Source organism: Trichosurus vulpecula, chromosome 4 (assembly GCF_011100635.1).
Source record: "Trichosurus vulpecula isolate mTriVul1 chromosome 4, mTriVul1.pri, whole genome shotgun sequence".
Classification (NCBI taxonomy): Eukaryota; Metazoa; Chordata; class Mammalia; order Diprotodontia; family Phalangeridae; genus Trichosurus; species Trichosurus vulpecula.
In genome coordinates this window covers 316,929,155-316,948,266 of record NC_050576.1, presented here as the reverse complement: position 1 = coordinate 316,948,266, position 19,112 = coordinate 316,929,155, and the positions used below count along the sequence as shown (strand labels likewise).

At 34.3% G+C, this 19,112-nt stretch overlaps 1 protein-coding gene across 1 annotated transcript in view; it reads left to right on the top strand.

Moving 5' to 3' along the window:
- Positions 1–19,112, top strand: part of DIAPH3 (diaphanous related formin 3) — a 335,408-nt gene that overhangs the window by 201,275 nt on the left and 115,021 nt on the right. Inside the window, exons 20-21 of the mRNA XM_036755144.1 lie at positions 12,926–13,021; positions 13,501–13,560. Of these exons, the coding sequence (XP_036611039.1) occupies positions 12,926–13,021; positions 13,501–13,560 (156 nt within the window). The remainder of the gene's footprint in view (positions 1–12,925; positions 13,022–13,500; positions 13,561–19,112) is intronic.

Here is a 19,112-nt window from a genome sequence, read left to right as displayed (position 1 = left end):
AGTGGAAGCATAACGAAAGAAGAGATTTTTGAAAAACCCTTCGTACTTGTTTCATCTGTTGTATAACAGAATTAAAGTCATAGTGATTGCATTATTTTCCAAATAAACACACAAAATGCAAGTTATAACCAATCAGTGGTCACGTCCACCCAAGTCTTAACAAGCAAGTGTTGACAGGGAAGCACATCGCGCGTTGTCAGAATGTCCAGCATGCATCACCAGGAATGTGTGCATGTAATGACCTGTTTACAATACGATACTATATGGTGACGGGACACAATATCGCATCATCAAAATTCCAATGCAGGAAAAAACCCACAAATTTACAATAAATTATTAAATTTAGATATGTAATTTTAAAAAAATATTTACATATTTTACATAACTTTACATAAATTTCAAAAAATAAACTCTTAAAGGGTTAAAGAACATGGATTTCCAGGGGGAAGCTGGAAAAGGGGATGGTAGGCCAAATAAGTTTAGGAACCTCTGATATAGAAGGTACTCCAAGTAACTGCTTTTGGTTTCTTAGGAACCCACTTTGTTTTTACCTCTCATGCACTTAACATATTCCATTTTATACTATAATATGTGTCTCTTTCTCATTAACCTCAACACCTAGCACTGTAATTCACACATAGCAAACACTTAATAAATACTTGTTGAATATTGTTGAGCATCTTTTCCTTCTGTTTTCATTTTTTTTCTGTTTACATAGTAGTATCATAAAAAAAAACCAGAAGAAAATGGCATATGGAGAATTAGTCCTTGAATAATTAACTAGAATATTTTTATAAAAGAGAACTGTGATAAATATCTTACCTTGGAAATGTCAAGATGAAGCTACTTGTTTGGGGGATGATTGGGATAGGGACTGGAGCTGTGATTTCATTACTGTAGAGAACTCCTTGGTGAGAAAACAATCTCAACCAAGGCAAGTCAACTCCTCAGTAACATACAATTCTAGAGAATTGCCTAGAGCACAGATATTGTTTTGCTTGTACCTAATGCCCGCATCCTCTTTTTCCTTTTCCTTGTTCCATCCTGTTTCCTGGTTAAGTTAAATGCATTTATACACCAAAGTGTGTGTGTGTGTGTTAGGACTGAGGGAATGCAAGTATTGCTCCCAACCCCAGTAGAAGGCATAGTATTTTTCTTCTAATGGCTTACTTGGATCTGCCTTTTTGTTTTTCTTGACTCCTGTGTTTCTATCTCAAAGTTTCTGGTCAGCTCCTATCTTTTCATCAGTAATGCTTGGAAGTCATCTATGTCATAGAACCATGCTCATTTATGTAGGTTACACACAGTTTTGTTGGATAAATTATTCTGGGTTGTAAGCCAATATCTTTTAGCCTTTGTAAACTCATAGCCCACACTCCACTCTTTTATGGTACAAACTATGGTACAAATCTGTTCTGATCCTAAGTATGATTGCTTGGTATTCGAACTCTTTTTTTCTGACTGCTTTCAATATTTTTTTTCAGGAAGCTTGAATAATTTTGAATTTTGAATAATTTTCATTTAGGTGTTTTATTTCAGGAGATGATCAGTGGATTCTTTTTGTTTTCAATTTGCCCTCTTGGTCCAATAAGTAGGCAGTTTTCATTTATGCTTTCTTGAAATATGATAACCAGGACCACTTTTATTTTCTAACTTTTGACTTTGTTTTAATATTTGTTGTTGTCTCATGGGTCATTAATTTTTGTTTGGTCCATTCATGATGCTATAGAAGAATTTTGCTTTCCTGAGTGAAAGTTGACTATATCGAAAATTGGTAGACATTTTTGCATCATTGCATTATGTTAATTAAAAGGATACACTGAATTCCATGATTTATTACTCATTCACTATTTAGAAGCCATTTTCAAAGTCACATCTAATTCTCCATAAAAAAAAAATACAGGATGAATTATTTGGTGAGATGTAACAGTTTAGTACTTACATATTGGGTTATAAAATGTTAATATTCTTGTATCTTTAGTTACCTTTTGGTTAAGATTCTTTTATTTACTCATTTGAAGGTTCCCCCATGGTGTAGTGTAGTTCTAAGAAAACAGACAAAGAAAAGGTACCTTTATGTAAACAGAGCATACTTGTGTTCATTATGTTCATGTGAGGATACTCACCTTGCCCATGCTGTTCCAATTCTTAGCAGAAAACATACCAATCAATCATTTTGATGTTATCATAGTGTGAAGAATCCTATAACTGTGGTAACATCAAAATAACTTACAGTGTTGTACTTGGGAACTCAAGTCAATAAATATTTATTAAGTGCCTACTATGTGCCAGGGACTGTGGCATCTTTGTTACCCAGACAGTATTCCGATTAATGTGCAAGCTTTTCTAATGGTAGTTATTTATGTAATCTACACTTTCGAACGCAAAAGCCTTGAATTGTGGCCATGATGATCTCTTAACCATCAGATGGATAGTCTTTGAGTGGCATCAGTCTGAGTTTTCATGGAAGATTGTTCTTTTTCTCTTTGTTTGATAGGAAATGATCATCAGCTCAACATCCCAAAACAAACTTACAAACTTTTTTTTCTCCTGAATTCATTACTTCTGTTTCTAGTGATATCTTTCATCCAGTTTTTGATGTTCAGAAATCTTGGGGTTATCTTTTGACTATTCCTTCTGCCCTTTTCCCATATGATTTTATTTTAATTAGTCTCTACTAGTTATTTGCATCATAATACTTCTCCCCTCCCGCCCCCACATCTGGTATCCCCATGGCTCTTATTTTGTTTCCATGTCTGATTGTGAAGTATTTTAAAACTTGTATCATTGGAATACATCCATTTCATTATTAGATATTATACACTTGATTATGATACCCCCTGCCATTCCAGTCACAGAACTATTTTAGTTAAATAATTCAGAATTATTAAAGTACAGGATTAGTGACAAGTAATTTCTTCTAATATTCTGTAAATTAGTTCTTTAAATTAGTGAATTTTACAGAGGAAAAAAAAGATGCCATATTAGTGGCCTGAAAAGTTGGAAGTGTTTTCCTTTATAATTTTGCAGAATTATTCCATTGTTAAGATTTATTAAGCTCTCACTATGCAAGATACATAGGGGCTAGGGATATAATATACAACAAAGCAGTTGATTCAGAGAATGAAATTACATTTTCTTAGGTGATGTTGGAGAAAGGAAGGTAGAGGTAAGTAATGCTAAGATTTTACTGGTTAGAAAAAAATCCTGGAGTTAATATGGTATTAACAGACCATTCTTAGTGATGTAAGCATATCTTTCTGTACCAATAATCTGTTTTTAGGCCTGTGGTTAAACTGCTTCAGTTATTGACTTGAATTACTGTATAAACTCTTTGTTTAAAGTTTTCTCTCCCACATCCCTAACTTTTCTTTAAAATGTTAAAAGACAAAAAATTGTATTTAGAAAAATTCACTTAAAGTGTTGTGGAGAATATTAGTTTATAGTGAAAGGGAAGCACAAAAGAGTATTGCCTATTTCTGCCTACATCCTCAGAGATGATGGTTTACAGATTCAGTGGAACAAGAATTAAGGGCTTTCTTTGTGCAAAGCACTGTGCTTACCCTGGGGAAGTTATAAAGGACAGATGAGAGGGAGTCCTTGTCCTTGTGGAATTTATAGTGTGGTAAATACAAAGCCTTTTCTTCTCATCATAAACCCTTTTCATCCACAACTTTAATTGAATGAACTTTCATTAAGCCTACTGTGTGCCAGGCTCTGCTAGGTCCTGAGGCCACAAAGACTAAATTAAAATATTTCCTCTAAACAGGTACACAGCTAAATAAATACATAACAATTTAAGAATTATAAAGCACTAACTGGAGTTTTGGAGAGAAGAAGTGTCACGAAAAGTTTTGTATAGAAAGTGGCATGAGGTGAATCTCGAAGCTCAGTGTTCAGAGATGAGGAGCAGAGAAAGCCTACACAATGCAGACAGCTTACGTGAAGGCAGACCAAATGCTGAGTTCTAGGAACAGCTGACAGGCTTGTTTGGCTGGATTGTTGAGTGTGGAAGGACATAATATAAAATAATTTGAATTACCTATAGTGCCAGTACAATCTTGATAATATCCCTGTTAATTATCTGAACTGGAAGTGTCACATGTATATACAATCAGAAAAGTCATAAATAACAAAAACTATTGAATTCATTATTCGTAGACAACTTCTCATTTTCCCTGAAAATCCGTCAATGCTCTATAAAGAGAGCTCATTAATGTTCATAAAGTAGCATCCTGTTCTAGATATGATATATTTAATGTGTCACACATTTAGCTACTGTGTAGCTACTTATTTTTATAATAAAATGGTGGAGTTGCCTCAGGAGATCTAAAAGATTTTGAGATCAATTTACCCTGGACAAATTCTTTATCTATAACAATTGGCTCTTGAGCTATGACTAGCCTTACATTAATTAGGGTACCGTTTATAACCCCTAAACTTCTCAGAGATGTTACATGTGTACAGATACCCACTTACGTGCACACAGCTTGCTGCTCAGTATTCTATAAAAGTAAGAGATGTAAGTAAATTAAACTCATCTATAATTTTTTAAGAAAAAACTTCATCTTAGCAACTGTTTTCAATTTTTCCCTTCAATGAGCCTTTTACCATCATTGTTAACAGATAGTAAAATGAGTTAAACCAGTTTCAGTTCCTCTTCCTGCTTCTGCTGCTGCCCCTAAGTGAAGGTAATACCAGGCCAATCAACAGAATGGAAAATTAGGGGAATCAGGGACTTGGATAATTCAATAACTTATTATTATTGATTAAGCAATCAATTGCTTCTAAATGTGAACATGCATATCTTTATAATAAGAATCATGAAATTGGAAGGAAAAGCATTGAGAAGACCATTAATATTACATCTCCTATAAAGCTGTATTTAACTTATTCAATATGGTTGAGTATCCTTCCTAGAGCAAAAATTTAGGAAATTCTCACAATTTTCCTTGGTAACCTGCTCTGATATTTAGGTCCCTTGCTGTTAGGAAATTCTTTCTGACAGCAAACCTTTTTAAAACTCTTGTAATCTTAAGCCCCTCTTCTTTATTGAGTGAAGCCCAAGAAATGCTTGTAGCTTCTTAGCACGATAAACTTGTAGACCATTAACTCACTCCTTTGTCATCTTTTTAACCTGACCCTATAGGACGTGTATTTGAGCTCCTAATATATTTAACTATTCTTCTTTGAATCCTCAAAAGCTTCCCAAAATTTGTTACTTTGACATTTTTTCTTATGGCAGTCTTAAAATTAACTGTTCTGTTATTTGCCAGTAGACGGCATGCAAGGTGACATAAATAACTTTCCTAGTAGCCATTGTTTGCCAAGCAGAAAGGATGGGAAAAGATAGAAAGGGACAATTATCTGATACAAGATAGTTGTAGTTGCTAACATCTCACTAGATTCCAGAGTCTATTATTCAGGGACAGAAGAACAGAACTGCCTTTCATTTGGTCTGGACCAGCATCCCATTGGTGAATAGACACAGGAAACAGAGTTTTGAAAGGGACCTTCAAAAGACTGTAACTTAGTTTTGGTAGTTAGGAGAAAACACCACTACAACTATTCTAGGAATCATTTTAGCAAGAAACTAGCTAACATGATGAAGAGTACATTATACTAAAACTTGAAAATGAAAAAGAGAAACCCAAATAAATATAGAAACATTGAAGAAAAGTAACAGGGAAGGATGGACAAAATGAAAATGAAGAAGGTCAGGAATAATTACAAATGGTATCACATAGCTTTCTTCTATTGCAGAGAATGTAGCCTTTAAAAAAAATGTGAATTTGACATTTTAACAGAAGGAGGTAAATAAGTCTTAAAGGTATCACTTAGAACAGGTTGCTTGGGCTACATGATTAGAATTTGACAATGGAAAGTTGTAATTTAAGCATAAGAAACTTAGAGAAGTGGGGACATAGCATTGGCCATCAAGATATATGCCTATATAGGATATACATAAACCTGAGGGTAGAAAAAGAATGGAAAGCATTTTGATAAGGATAAAAGGAAAAGTGAAGTTGTAACAACTCTCTGGAATCTTAAAGTCAGGATTCTCATGAGATAAGTTAGGCTAGATGACTTCTAATGTCAATATCCCAGGTAGAAACAGGGAGGGAAGGGGTGAGGGAATGAGTTGTCTCAGGTGCAAGTTGTGATCTGACCAAATAGTTTATCTGCAGTGGCAATGAAAAGATCCATTAGAGTCCAAAAGGGGTGCAGAGGTGTTTTTGCCATGAATCAGCCCACATAGGACAAGAGGAAAATGTGGGTGTGATATTCCAAGAAGATCCGAAAATGATAATCAACCAATTTTCCAGGCTTGTGTCAGAGGGAAGTCTGTGGAGTGGCAGCGATAGATATGATGATTGTTATGGGGATTTCTAGGAATTCTTGTTCTTTTGTGTGTTTTTTAAAAACCCAGCTATAACTGATGACCTTTTCCTAGATTCACTGAACAGTGAATTTTCAGATTCTATAATTCTATCAAAATTTTATATAGAACATAATTTTAAGCCTAAAAACAAATCCCTTCATAGGATGATGCCATCATTTAAAATGTATTAAGACTTCTTCCATTTCCCTAATTTGTTTATTTTTAATTTGTCACTGCTTTTCCCTCATTTATTACTGCAAGATACTGCATTTCCCATGTAACAGCAGCCATTTAGTATGCTAGGTAGTATCATTCTATATTGCCACTCTTTTTATATCGTAACCTTTGGACTATTGTGATTATGATTTTTTAGGTTAGCACTGCTATCCATGTTAGGGAGATATTTGCTGACTGGAAAGAAGTTTGATACTTAATTATAATTGAAAAATCTTAAGTAATACATTTTGTTCTGTGCTGGCATACCTGTGTATCATCCCTTCTAACCATAAGTTGAGATGAATTACAACTGTAATTGTGTGACTGAGAATTCTTTGCTACTCCATCTTATTGACTGCAGATATAATGAGGTCATCATGGATAAGAAGCCTACACAAATGAAAAGGGTCTTAGATTTGGAATCAGAGGACCTGGGTTCCAATCCTGGTTTTGCTGCTTACTGCTTATGTGACCTTAGCAAACACTTAAGCTCTCTGTGCCTCAGTTTTCTTATCTGTAAAAGGCCTCTAAATGCCCCATCCAGTTTATTACAGCTTTAAAACCTGTGATCCTTTGATTCTATGATTCTAAAATGAAACCCATTTTAATTTTTCTGTTTCATGGATCACTATGACCAAAGAATTCATCACTTAATGTTCAGACTATTTGTGTTGAGTCTCTCTGTACTTAAGTAGGGTAATTCCAGTATAGAATTTATAGTTTGTCATCATTACCTTATGTTTAAGCCTTTTACACTTGAGTGGACCTACCATAGTTTGTATTCTACTAACATAGACTTCAAGAATCCAAGGTACCTTGAAAATGCTGTTGAACTAATTGCATTTGCCTTTAGAACATTCAAAACCTACTGAGTGAAATGTACTCTGGCATCAAAAATTAAAAAAAAAAAAAGGTATTCTGAATGTAGACACAAATTTCCCAGATAATGGTGTGTAGCTGGAGAGGTGTGTTATTGAGGTCTCTTTTGGTCCAAAATACAGAGCTTGGAGAGACGAGTGGCTAGGGAGTGTCCAAGGGTTCAGAATTTCATTCTAGGACCTCAGCCAGCCAACAATTGGAAAAATTGCACAGTGCTACCAATGATACCAAACTGTTTGGTTCTACAAACATTTATCTCTGACAGCAATATTTTTTTTAATTGATAGATTATGTATTAAGAATGAGGGACAACATAGGGACAGGCCAAGTGCTCCCCTGGTCACGCTGTGATATTAAAAGCACAAACAGATCTTCTGGAGATGTTAAAGGTGAGAAGGTCTCTTAACCAGATGGGTAGATCTGCAGTAGAGGATCAAAGGAAAAATATGTTAATTAGCATGAGTAGAAAGAGTTCCCACACCAGTGAAGTCATGACTTCATCAAATACATGAGAAGCAAAGTTCTGGAAAACAAATGCAAATAAGTGCCATATAATATGAAATACCCTTCATAAAAGTCCTGCTCTCATGCCTCATCGGCCTGATTCTTGGCACCTTCTCTCCACTTTTCCACTGCTACATTACCATCACTTTACAAATGAGCGTAATATCTGTTTTCCTTTTGAAGAGCTATCTTGAGTATGGATCTAGAGGATTAAACTTGTTCTGCTTAGATCTGAAGGCAGCACCAGGAACAGTGGATGGACATTATAGAGATAGGCTTCATATTGATGTAAGGAAAGTTTTTATAATAATTAGAGCTATCTAATAGTAAAAAGGCCTATGCACACACAAACTCCTAGGCTCTTTTGAGGTTTTCATTTGAATTCATTAGGGAAATTGTAGTGGTCAAGGATTTGTTAGACTAGAATGCCTTTGATCTCTCTTGCAAAACTGAAGTTTTGGGATTTATAGCCAATGAAGAATAGTATTTGAGAAATCACTGAAATAGACAGACTCTAGGCAGCTTGTCTCTAGTTTATCTCAAAGACAGATTTTTCACTTCTATTCTCTACTTTCTCCTTAATTTTGGCTTGATTCTTGATGTTAAATTAGACTTTTTAATTCCCTCTATCTGAAAAGAAATTATTTGATGTTTTTCTTCAATGCTTTATAAGGTTAAAAAAAACCTTTTAGAAGTCATTTTCAAAATCTGTTCTTACATAATAAAATATTTGAACAGTATTAAAGTCTCTTATAATAGGCTTTCAATGAAAATGAATATTTAAAATTTGCAAGTACTATTGTTGAGATTCTCCTTTAGTGAAGGAGATTTAAATTGTGATGCTTCAGTTTGACAAGTGAGTCCTTTTCACATGTAAGTGATGATATTATCCTATTTAATTATCTTTCTTCTTTTAGTCCATAACCAAATGAGCACAGGCACACATAATACATTCTAGTCATATCTCATTAAAATCTCTTTATTTCTCATGTACATATATATGTATATGCATATATATACACACATAAATATACATATGTGTATATTTATATATGCATATAACATATATGTGTGCGTGTATTTTTTTAATAAATTTCACATTTTCCTTCTGACAGTTTTAGATGCCCAGAACCTTAGATGAATAGAGGGATGTGCTTTGGCTACATTGTTCTTGCTTCAGGAGTTGGCTAGCACAATATCAGTAGCCAAAGAAGTGTAGTCTAGGCTGAGAGAAAGTTTTCCTTATTGCCATGACAAGTTGTAAGACTATGCAAAATGACTTAAACTTCAATTACCTCCTTAAAGTTCTCATCTCTCAGACAGATGCCTTATCTGTCACCTAGATTTACCATAAGAAGTTAATGGATATGAATATGTTTTGAAAGCATTAAAACTGAATATACAACACAGGATATCACATTTGTTTTCATGAGGTTATGAAGTTTTTCAGGTAGTGTGGCCTAGTAGATAGAATGCTACACGTCAAATCAGAAAACTTAAAATCAAATCCCTTCTCAGACATTTCCCCCCTGGATGATGAAAAGCAAGCTATTTAAGCCCTCAGACACTCAATTTCCACATCTGTAAAATGGGATGAACAATTCTTAAGACTATTTGACTGATTTATTCATTCAGTTAACATTTATTAAGCACCTACTATGTTTCAGGAACTATGCTAGGGTTACAAGGACAGAAATGAAACAGTCACCTCCCTCATGGAGTTTGCATTGTACCGTGAGGAAACAGCAATTATATAGATAAGTACATATATAATATATACCAGATGATGTTCAAGGAAAGGAGATCACTGAAAACTCGGGGAAATCAGGACATGCCTTCTATTGATAACATTTGACCTTAGCCTTGAAGGGAATCCAAGAGGCCAAAGGTAGGAAGGAGAGAATTCTCTGGATGAAGGATGCCTTTATACAGGAACGCATGCAGGAAATGAAATGTCCTGGATGGGGAACAATAGGGAGACTAAATGAAGGAGCTCATGGGAACTTAGTCTGAAAAGATAAGTTGGAGAACAGATTGTGAAGGGCTTTAAATGCCAAACTTAAGAGTTAGTATTTTATTCTAGAGGCAGTTGGAAGCCATGTTAGCTTCTTGAGGTGGGCAGTGACATGATCAGATATATGCAAGAAGAGATGGGAACTATCCCCCTAATCCTCTAGTCTCTCAATCCAGAACCACAAAGATAATGATAAAGTTATTTGGGTAAAGGTATTTAAAGACTGCAGCGCTCCAAACAGAAACTTTCCCACTCACTCCCTTAACCCCCATCCTTCTAAAGTGAAAAATAGTTAGAGATTCCCCTAACAAAGAAACCCTCAAAATCATTACAACCAACCCCTAAAATAGCTTGTCTCCTTAAAAAAAAAAGTACCTACATGGCTAATAAATGGAGTATCCTACCTTCCTTTCCATTTTCAGAGTCAGCTCAGCACAGTGGTAGCAGGCCAACATCTAGGGTTCATAATCGGCAAAGAGGCTACTGAAGCCATTCAGCAACATTTGGTTTACCTGCCCAGATTAGAAGAAATAAATCAGAAGTCTTCTGCTCTTGCTCTGACTGTAGTAGTGCTGGTCCAAGTATAATACTTGAGCTCTGGGCAGGCCATACAGTTCTTGTCTCTCACCATGCATAGATACCACAGTCATGGGGTGTGTCATGTCATGGTTGGACTTTGGCATCAAGCTTATGGCCTTTGATACCCAGGAGAGATGATGCTCTGGTTCATTGAAGGCAAATGCTTCTCAATAAGGAGGGGCAAAAGTGGGTAGGTCCCTGAGAGTCTGAAAAAGCTCCCAAAGAAATAGCTTGAAGGCCCAACCAGTTTCTATGTTGGTCATCCCATTTGTCACTGCTCCTAGATAATCCATCAAAACTGATTTCTTGATATAGGTCCACTAGGAACTTTAGCTTCAGGATTATAGCCTAGTTTGTGCTCATTCTGTAAATCCCATTTCATTCCAAGCTCCCTTACCTACATTGGCAATAGAGTTGCACACATGTGAAAGGTGATTATTTTTTGTTCCATTGTAAACCTAAGTAGTAAGAGGAATAACACAACTTTTTTTTCCATTTTGATATGCCATTTCTGTTTCTGTCATCTCCCCCAAATTTCTCCCCACTGGACATATTCAGTTCATTTTAATCAACATTGATTAGCTTCTATAAGTGAAAGACTGCTTTAAGATACAATGTAGACTTTAGATGGGGCATGAGCCAAGCTGTCATGGAGCTCAACAGTTTATGACATGCTGTAATTCCTCTTCTGGACCCTTTAATGTTGATACTCACCCAAGCTCTCTCTTTGGCCCTTTTCTGCTCTTGGTCCATATTTCAGGCTCTAGATTGAGGTTTCAAACTCAATCTGCCAAAGAGTAATCTTAATCTCTTTCCCAGGAGACCTTGCTCCTTCTGACTAACTTCATCTGTTGTCATCAACTTTGAGTGAATTTTGTGTTTCGACTGAAATTATTTTAAACTTTAAAAATATAATTAAACAATATTTACTAAAATATTCCAATAATCAGTGATTTCATCAAAGTGGTTGTTGTTTACACCAATTCATATTACAACTCATATGGTTTTCATTAATTGATGTGTCTCCTCCACCGCATTACCTGGTGGTCAACCTTCTAAAGATGATGCTTGTATTTTTATACACTTAAAAATATTTAAATATCTAGCATAATACATGTGCTTCTTGTACTACTTTTTTATTTATAGAATTCTTAATGTATTGAGGGACAATATTTCCATTAAAAAAATTAAAAGCTAATAGAAGCAAACTATGATATTTTAAATTCTAAGTATGCATCAATTAATTAATGGTCTGTTATTGAACTGTGGTTTTAAAAAAAAAAGGCAGTATTGGGCAGACATTTGCTTAGAGTTCTTTTTACTTCCCAGGGTTAATATTTAGGATTGAAAATTATGTAGACTGTCAATATATATACAACCGTAAATTATGTGTGTATGTATACTTTATCTACATATATATTTGTATAAACACATATGCATGCAGATATATACAATATATATCATATACATATGCGTGTACAAACATAATACATACACAAGATATACATGTACCTATGTGTGTGTGTGTGTATCTATACATATACATAGATACATACACACACATATATAGTTAAACTTGGAGTTTAATTCAGGAAGTTTTTTGATATGCACACACACACACACACACACACACACACACACACACACCCTTTGTTAAGTATAGACCGTACATCCAGCTCAAATGATTATGTCTTTTAATTAATTCTCTGTGAGCTTGGAGTGGGGAAGTTTCTCCCTGCTGTCAAAGAACCATTTCTGCTGTATCCTTCAGTATACTTCAGTGTCCAATGAGTTTTCCTTTGCCTCCTAGAGTCAGAAGATCATTATGATGTGGTATGAACAATAATTTACCAGGAACATGCCAACAAAATTTAATATGGAAATATGTAATTTTGTACTCTGAATTCATTCAGCAGCACCTCTAACCACAAACCCCCTTCTAAGCCCCTGGTCAACTTTAGAATAAAAGCCATTGCCTTGAAAGTAACCTGTTTCTGGAAAGAAAATGTGATTTTTGATAGCCTGGTTATGAAACAGTTCTGACAGAAGCTACGTTCCATTTGAGGTTATTTTGTGGCTGCACTTATATGAAGAGCACTGTTCTGAAGTGAATCAATTGAATCTGGTTACTCTTTACTGGACAGCAACACAAATACTAATGAGGTAGATTTCATTAAGAGACAGCTGATTTATGAGTGAGTTAAAGACCTCTCTCAATTTGAAATTGCTGGTTTCATCTTGGCATTTGGTCTTTTTTCCTCTACCCTTAACCATTCCGACCCCTGTGCTGTCTTTGACATTGCTATGGTAACCCTGAAGGCTGATGGAATTCCCTCAATCTCTTTTCACAGAGGGTGATGAGACAGGAGTGATGGATAGTCTGCTGGAGGCCTTGCAGTCAGGTGCTGCTTTCCGAGACCGAAGAAAAAGGACACCAAGGCCTAAAGGTGAATATTACACTTGTTTCATGTTAGTTTCTAAGGAATTATAACAGAAGAATTTTTTTTAATTATTTCTTTAAAGGAATGTATCATGAATGTACTGCTTTGGGCTATAACTGTTAAGAAGTTCTACCATTTTGTTTAATCTTTTCCTTGCAGTGACACATGTCACAGATGCTCTTTCCTGTTGGCTGATGTCAATACCATTTACAAATCTATATATTGAACTTAGAATAGACTTATTAGCATGCCAAAATTCAGTTACAGAACTGTATGTATCTTACCTTTTTGGAGATCATAGTATAAAAATTAAGTGGGAAGTAAAAGTCACAACATTCTCCATTGAGTCAAATATTTCATTGGTGGTATAGCATTGCCTGGCTTTCAGAAACAATCTGAGGAGAAAATAATCTAGCTAATGTAGCTATACTTTTCGAGGAAAAGATTGTTATATTAAGTTTCTTTTGTTTCTATTTTTTTAATAGATATCCGACAAAGTCTCAGTCCGATCTCACAGAGGCCTGTTCTGAAAGCTTGTAATCATGGTAATCAACAATATTTATGAATTGAATTTTCTTCTTACCTACTTTTATCCTGTTGATTTATCCTACTGATTTCAGTAGGCTGTGTTGATACTTTCAAATTTCGAAGACACTTAAGAGGGAAAATATGTAGTTGATACCTATACAAAAAAGGATCATGTAAGTATCCCATCCCTTCATAGTTACTTAGAGATGATTTCTTATGTTGTGCTATCAGTTACTGGATTATAAAGAAGGAGGCATTGAGGTTATTGTTTGCAGAAGCAGTGATAAGATAGTCTTTGATAACTGCTGTTCAGAGTTCCTTTTTATAGACTATAAGCACTCATTGAAATATATTTTAAATAGATGGAAAAGTGGAATATCTCACTTGAAGGTACAAATTAAAATATTGAATTAGAGATCTTTTTCCTTTGCGCTATTTCCTCCCATTGGTCATTGTTCTTTAAAACAATTTAACCAGTATCTTGACAGAGCTCTAAATATCATTAAGGTTCATATAGTAGGCTGTTGTAGAAAGGTATTGAAGCCAGTATAATGATTGTAAAGGAGATATGTTGAAAATCAGTATAAAAAATAAAGGAAGCCAGATTCCATTTTTACTTAAACCTTGCTTTTGCTTAACGCTCCCAAAGGCTGGACCACTAACATAATTCCTAACCCACCCTTCATCGGGGTACACTTTCAATTACTCTGCTATTTCTGGTGAATGCCTTTTTTCCCCCTCTTTTGGCTTTCTCTACATAGATGGTAGATCTAGATTAATTCTCTGGTGCTTTTATACAAGTATGATATCACTTACCTTCAAATATTTGCTGATTGGCTAACAAAGTCATATAGTCAAAACCATATTCCCTTTTCACCTTTTCTCCTCTTTACATGGAGAAAAATATTAGAATGCTTAGTTTGAGCGGGTTTAAATCTGTAGTGCTTTATTTGCTATTTTATAAGTTCAACCAATTATTTTGATTCCTATAAAGAGTTACTGAATCACAGAACTTGTACTTTTCAAGGCAAGAATTGAAAAAAGAGTGAGCTTGTTGGAAAGGAACAAATGTACATGCACCTTCCTTAATACCATCTAAATCGCAAAAGGTTATTATCATGATACAAATGTTGTTTTAGGAACTAATCTTGCAAAAATGTGAAAGATGAATTGGAGGGAGGCATTGCTAGTACAAGCTGGAGGAGTAGAGAAATTGAAGATAGAAGTCAGGACTGTAGATATGATTTGGTTGTCATTTACATATATAAAGATGACAGGTGAAACCATGAAAATAGATAAATTTTCTAAGGAAGAGAAGTATAGTGTTCTGGAAAATCAGTCTTGCGGAATACCCATTATCAGAGGATGAGACATAGAAATGGAGAGACATACAAGTAGTGGTTAGAGATATAAGAAGAAAACTGAAACTCCATGCATTTTCATTGGCTGTCCCCTAAGCCTGGAATTTTCTCCCTCCTCAGCTCTATCTCCTAGTTTCTCTGGCTTTCTTTAAATCTTAATTCAAATCCAACCTTCTGCAAGAAGCTTTTGCAAGTCTATATATGTATATATTTTGTAAATAGTTGCTTGCATATTGATTTCACCATTAGGCAGGGACTGCCCTTTTGCCTTTCTTTTATATCCCCAGTGCCTGTCACATAGCAGGTGCTTAATAAATGCTTATTGACTTGATAGAAGATTACATTATAACGTGGGCCTCTGGCTTATCATATGTATTTTAACATCCTGGAAATTTATGGAGAAGAGAGTTTATCAGAGTGGAGTTTAAGTGCTATGGAAGAAGTCAAGGTGAATAAGTCATAAGAGTTAACATGACTGTATTGACAATTATGTGTAATACTGAGCATATTAAGTTAAACATTTGATCCCATTTATAAGCATGGTAGTAAATATGTTAAACAGTGTTGACATTTAATTTCACCTTTCTTTGATCCTCAAAACTCTTAAGCCCCTGAGCTAATGACATTTTTATTGGTGCTTTGAATTTTTACTTTAATTAGGAAATTATTCTCTTCAACCCTAATTTACATCCCTTTGTAATATTTGCTGTCACTAAAAATACATTTGAACTGATGTCCTCATCTAAGTTCATTGTTCCTTGTACTTTTTATTATATTTTTATACTTTATCTCTCACAATAAACTACATACTAATCATCTTTGTATTCTTTGCAGTGCCTCTTGCAATATATCACATAACTTTTTGAACTCATGAATAAATGGGCTATTTAAACACCTGCTTCTGAAGTATATGATTTTAGAATTTGTGGCCCCTAAATTGGTTGTTTCGCTTTTAATTAGACTGCCAGAACAACTCTCCTACTCCCACCTAAATGAATAGTGAATGATGAGATATTATTTTGGAAGCTATAGTATACCTCTTTGATTTAAACAAATATCCATATGGAATAAAAATATGAGAATAATTTGTGCACTTTGAATGCTTTTCTCTTATTAAGTAAATTGTTAATCTGTGTTTACTAACCTACTTTTATTGTATCCCTCATATTTAAACTTGCAGAACTCTTCAGTTTTTATTTCGAAGCCCAGCTATTCTTGCCATCTTGAATTTTGAAGGGTCAATGGTGAAGTTAACTGACTCCTCTACTTAGGTTTCAGTGTTGTAAACCTGGACAGATACTGAAGTTAATAGAACAGCATTGATATTGATGATATGAATGGATAAGATCTTTTCTCTCTGTTTCTATTTAAAAAAAAACCCAAAATTAAATTCATAGGCAAGAGCAAAACAGTATCTTTGCCCTACAACTTGTTTCTCACGCAATAGAATATGTTTTTAAGATGAAAGTATAAGCTTGGTCCTGTTTATGGAACTCAAAGCTACCATAAGGAATCTCTGTTAAGCAAGAGGCTATTTGCCACTTACCATTTATCGCCCCCAACTTGCATCCACTAAGGAACTTTAATGTCAGTAAAACTACTGATAGTAGCTGTTTTAAATGGATTTTTTTTTTCATTTCAAATGTGACCTCTTTTTAAGCAGAGTTAACTTATCAAATACTTTGAACAATTAAATCCTGGGGGTTCCCCCAAATATATGCTTTCTCTCACTAAATTAATTTGCTTACTTAAGGATATATTTTATCTTTTTCAAAATGAGATTATTCCTTCTGAATAGTTATAATTTTAACAGTTACTATTAACAGATACTTGGTCAAGAAATAGAAAACAATTTGAATCATTTTACATTTTATTCAGTCTGTCTCTTGTATTTACCATGTATTTATGCAAAAGAAAGAATTGGCTCAGTAGTATTCCAACTTGGGTAAGGAAGTCCTGTGGGTATACAAGACAGTTTTTCCTTTTCTAATTTGTAGTCAGTGCATGAGAACCTTTTGGCACAATTATTATCAAAGAGACTCTCAAGCATGAACTAGTTACAAATTCTTAGGTAGTGAGGGCTTCATATTGTTTTAAAAGGACATTTATACAAGGAGAAGGAAATGTCCTTCATTAAGTAAACTTTCAAACCCACATAGCAAAGGGTTAGAATGAATTGAATGAAAGGAGATAGAGAACTAATTTGTCATTCAAGTCTTTTTTTAGAAGACTTTGTAACTAATCTATTTGAGAAAAATATCTATACCCTTCCATAGTTGACTACAGTCTCGTTTTTGTTTTGTTTTTTAAATTTTCATAGTAGTCTATTTTAAATCTTTCCCTTTTCTTTCCATTGAGTGCCTTCATGACTCACATGGAGGTCAGAAGCTAGAGAGCATTTATTCATAAAATACACTGAAAAGGTGACTTTGTTTCTGTTGTGATGTTTCTTCCTAGTCATAAGACATAATTTCTACTTATAAGACATAGAAAGATTGATTTATATTTCCACAGAGTTAGAAGTTATTGCTAATGGTCATCAAGTCTGGCATTCTTCCTCTAACCTAAACTATTTAAGACAGATTTTATTTATTTTCTTTACAAAAGAGATTCTTTATCCTGATTTGCTAAATGAATTTCTTCCTTATGTGTGGTCAAACTCCAGTCTCTTGGAATCATAGTAGTTCTTAAGGCCACAACGTGGAAAACTGAACATGAGCTTGCAGTAAAGCAGATTTGGAAGTGAAAATAAAAATATGATTATCTTTGCCTCCATTAATAAGATCAGTATTTGGTGACTGTCAAGCAGGTGTGTATGTTTTTAAAAGTTCTTAGGAATCCTGAAGTTACCTTATTTCTGATCCATTCATTCTCAATCAATAAATAAATATATTAGGGTTGTTTTCATAAATATAATTTTACTCTACCTACTTCATAAAGCCATGATCAGTGATTAACAAAATTTGTTAATTTCTCATTCTGATACAAGACCATGCCCTGTTAAAGGTAGTACAAATAGAACAGAGGACTTCTTCCTTTAAAAAAAAATTGTAATCTAGCTGTGAAGACAAGATCCAGGAGACATTTTGACAATAATTTCAAAGCAGTTATTAATATGGCATCTGCCATAGTTGAAGAAAAGTTGAATTACCATTATTGCTCTTGGATTCTTTTGCCAGAATTATGTACCACCAAGTGAGGTGATGCTATTTGATTTTTAATGATAATAATAATGTCATCAGCAGCAGCAGCTGACATTTGTATAGCTATATTTGTTCTGTCTCTTAGAGCTTGCAGAATGCTTTTTTCATCTGAGTCTTCTGAAATATCCCCATATACAGATACATAAATAACACATCCAGTAACATACAACAGTAAACATAGGAAACAGGATTAGAACTCAGGTTTCTGTGTCCACTGCTGTGCTTTCGTTTAGGTACCAAATTGCAGTTCCACTGGATTTCTTTGGCTTACCATATTATTATTATTATTATTGATTTGCCAATTTTTTTTTTTTACTTTTCAGTTTTCTTTTCTTTGATCACATGCTCATCAGTTTTAAATTCACTCCAAATTTCTTACTTCCAGTAACTTTTCTGTTAATTAAAAACTTGAACCTAAAATAAACATATGTAAAGAAGCACTTTGTAACTCTAAAGCACTGTATAATTTAAGGTGTTATTTTTAGTATCAAGTTGTAATGATCACTATTTATGCTTGTAGTTGGTGACATAAAGAGCTGGCAGACATAAGAAAATAGATACCTCAAAGGTTGTCATGTGGAAAGTACTTTGTAAACCCTAATCCAGATACTATATGTTTGATCCATCACCATCATCATCATCAACATTTAAAAAATTCGCAACAGTATTACAAAAATGTAATAGTCCCCATACTCCTTCCCTTTTCAGAAAATAGCAATTTGAATATTTAGATGTAATTAAAACTTCATTGACCAAATCCTCCAAATTTCTAGTTTTATAGTTTTTAAGCCATTATGCTGTTTTTTTAAATTGTTTTTTCCCCCTTCATTAGGCAATAATATTTCTTTGGGTCTATCTTTGTATTTTTGCATCTTAGAGAATGCTATTCAAAGCTAATTCACTCCCCCCAACCCCCGCTTTTTTTGGATAAATGTCATCTCTCAAATCAGTATTATACTCATTCCTCCAATAAATATATGTTGAGCTAGCACAGGGGAAATTATC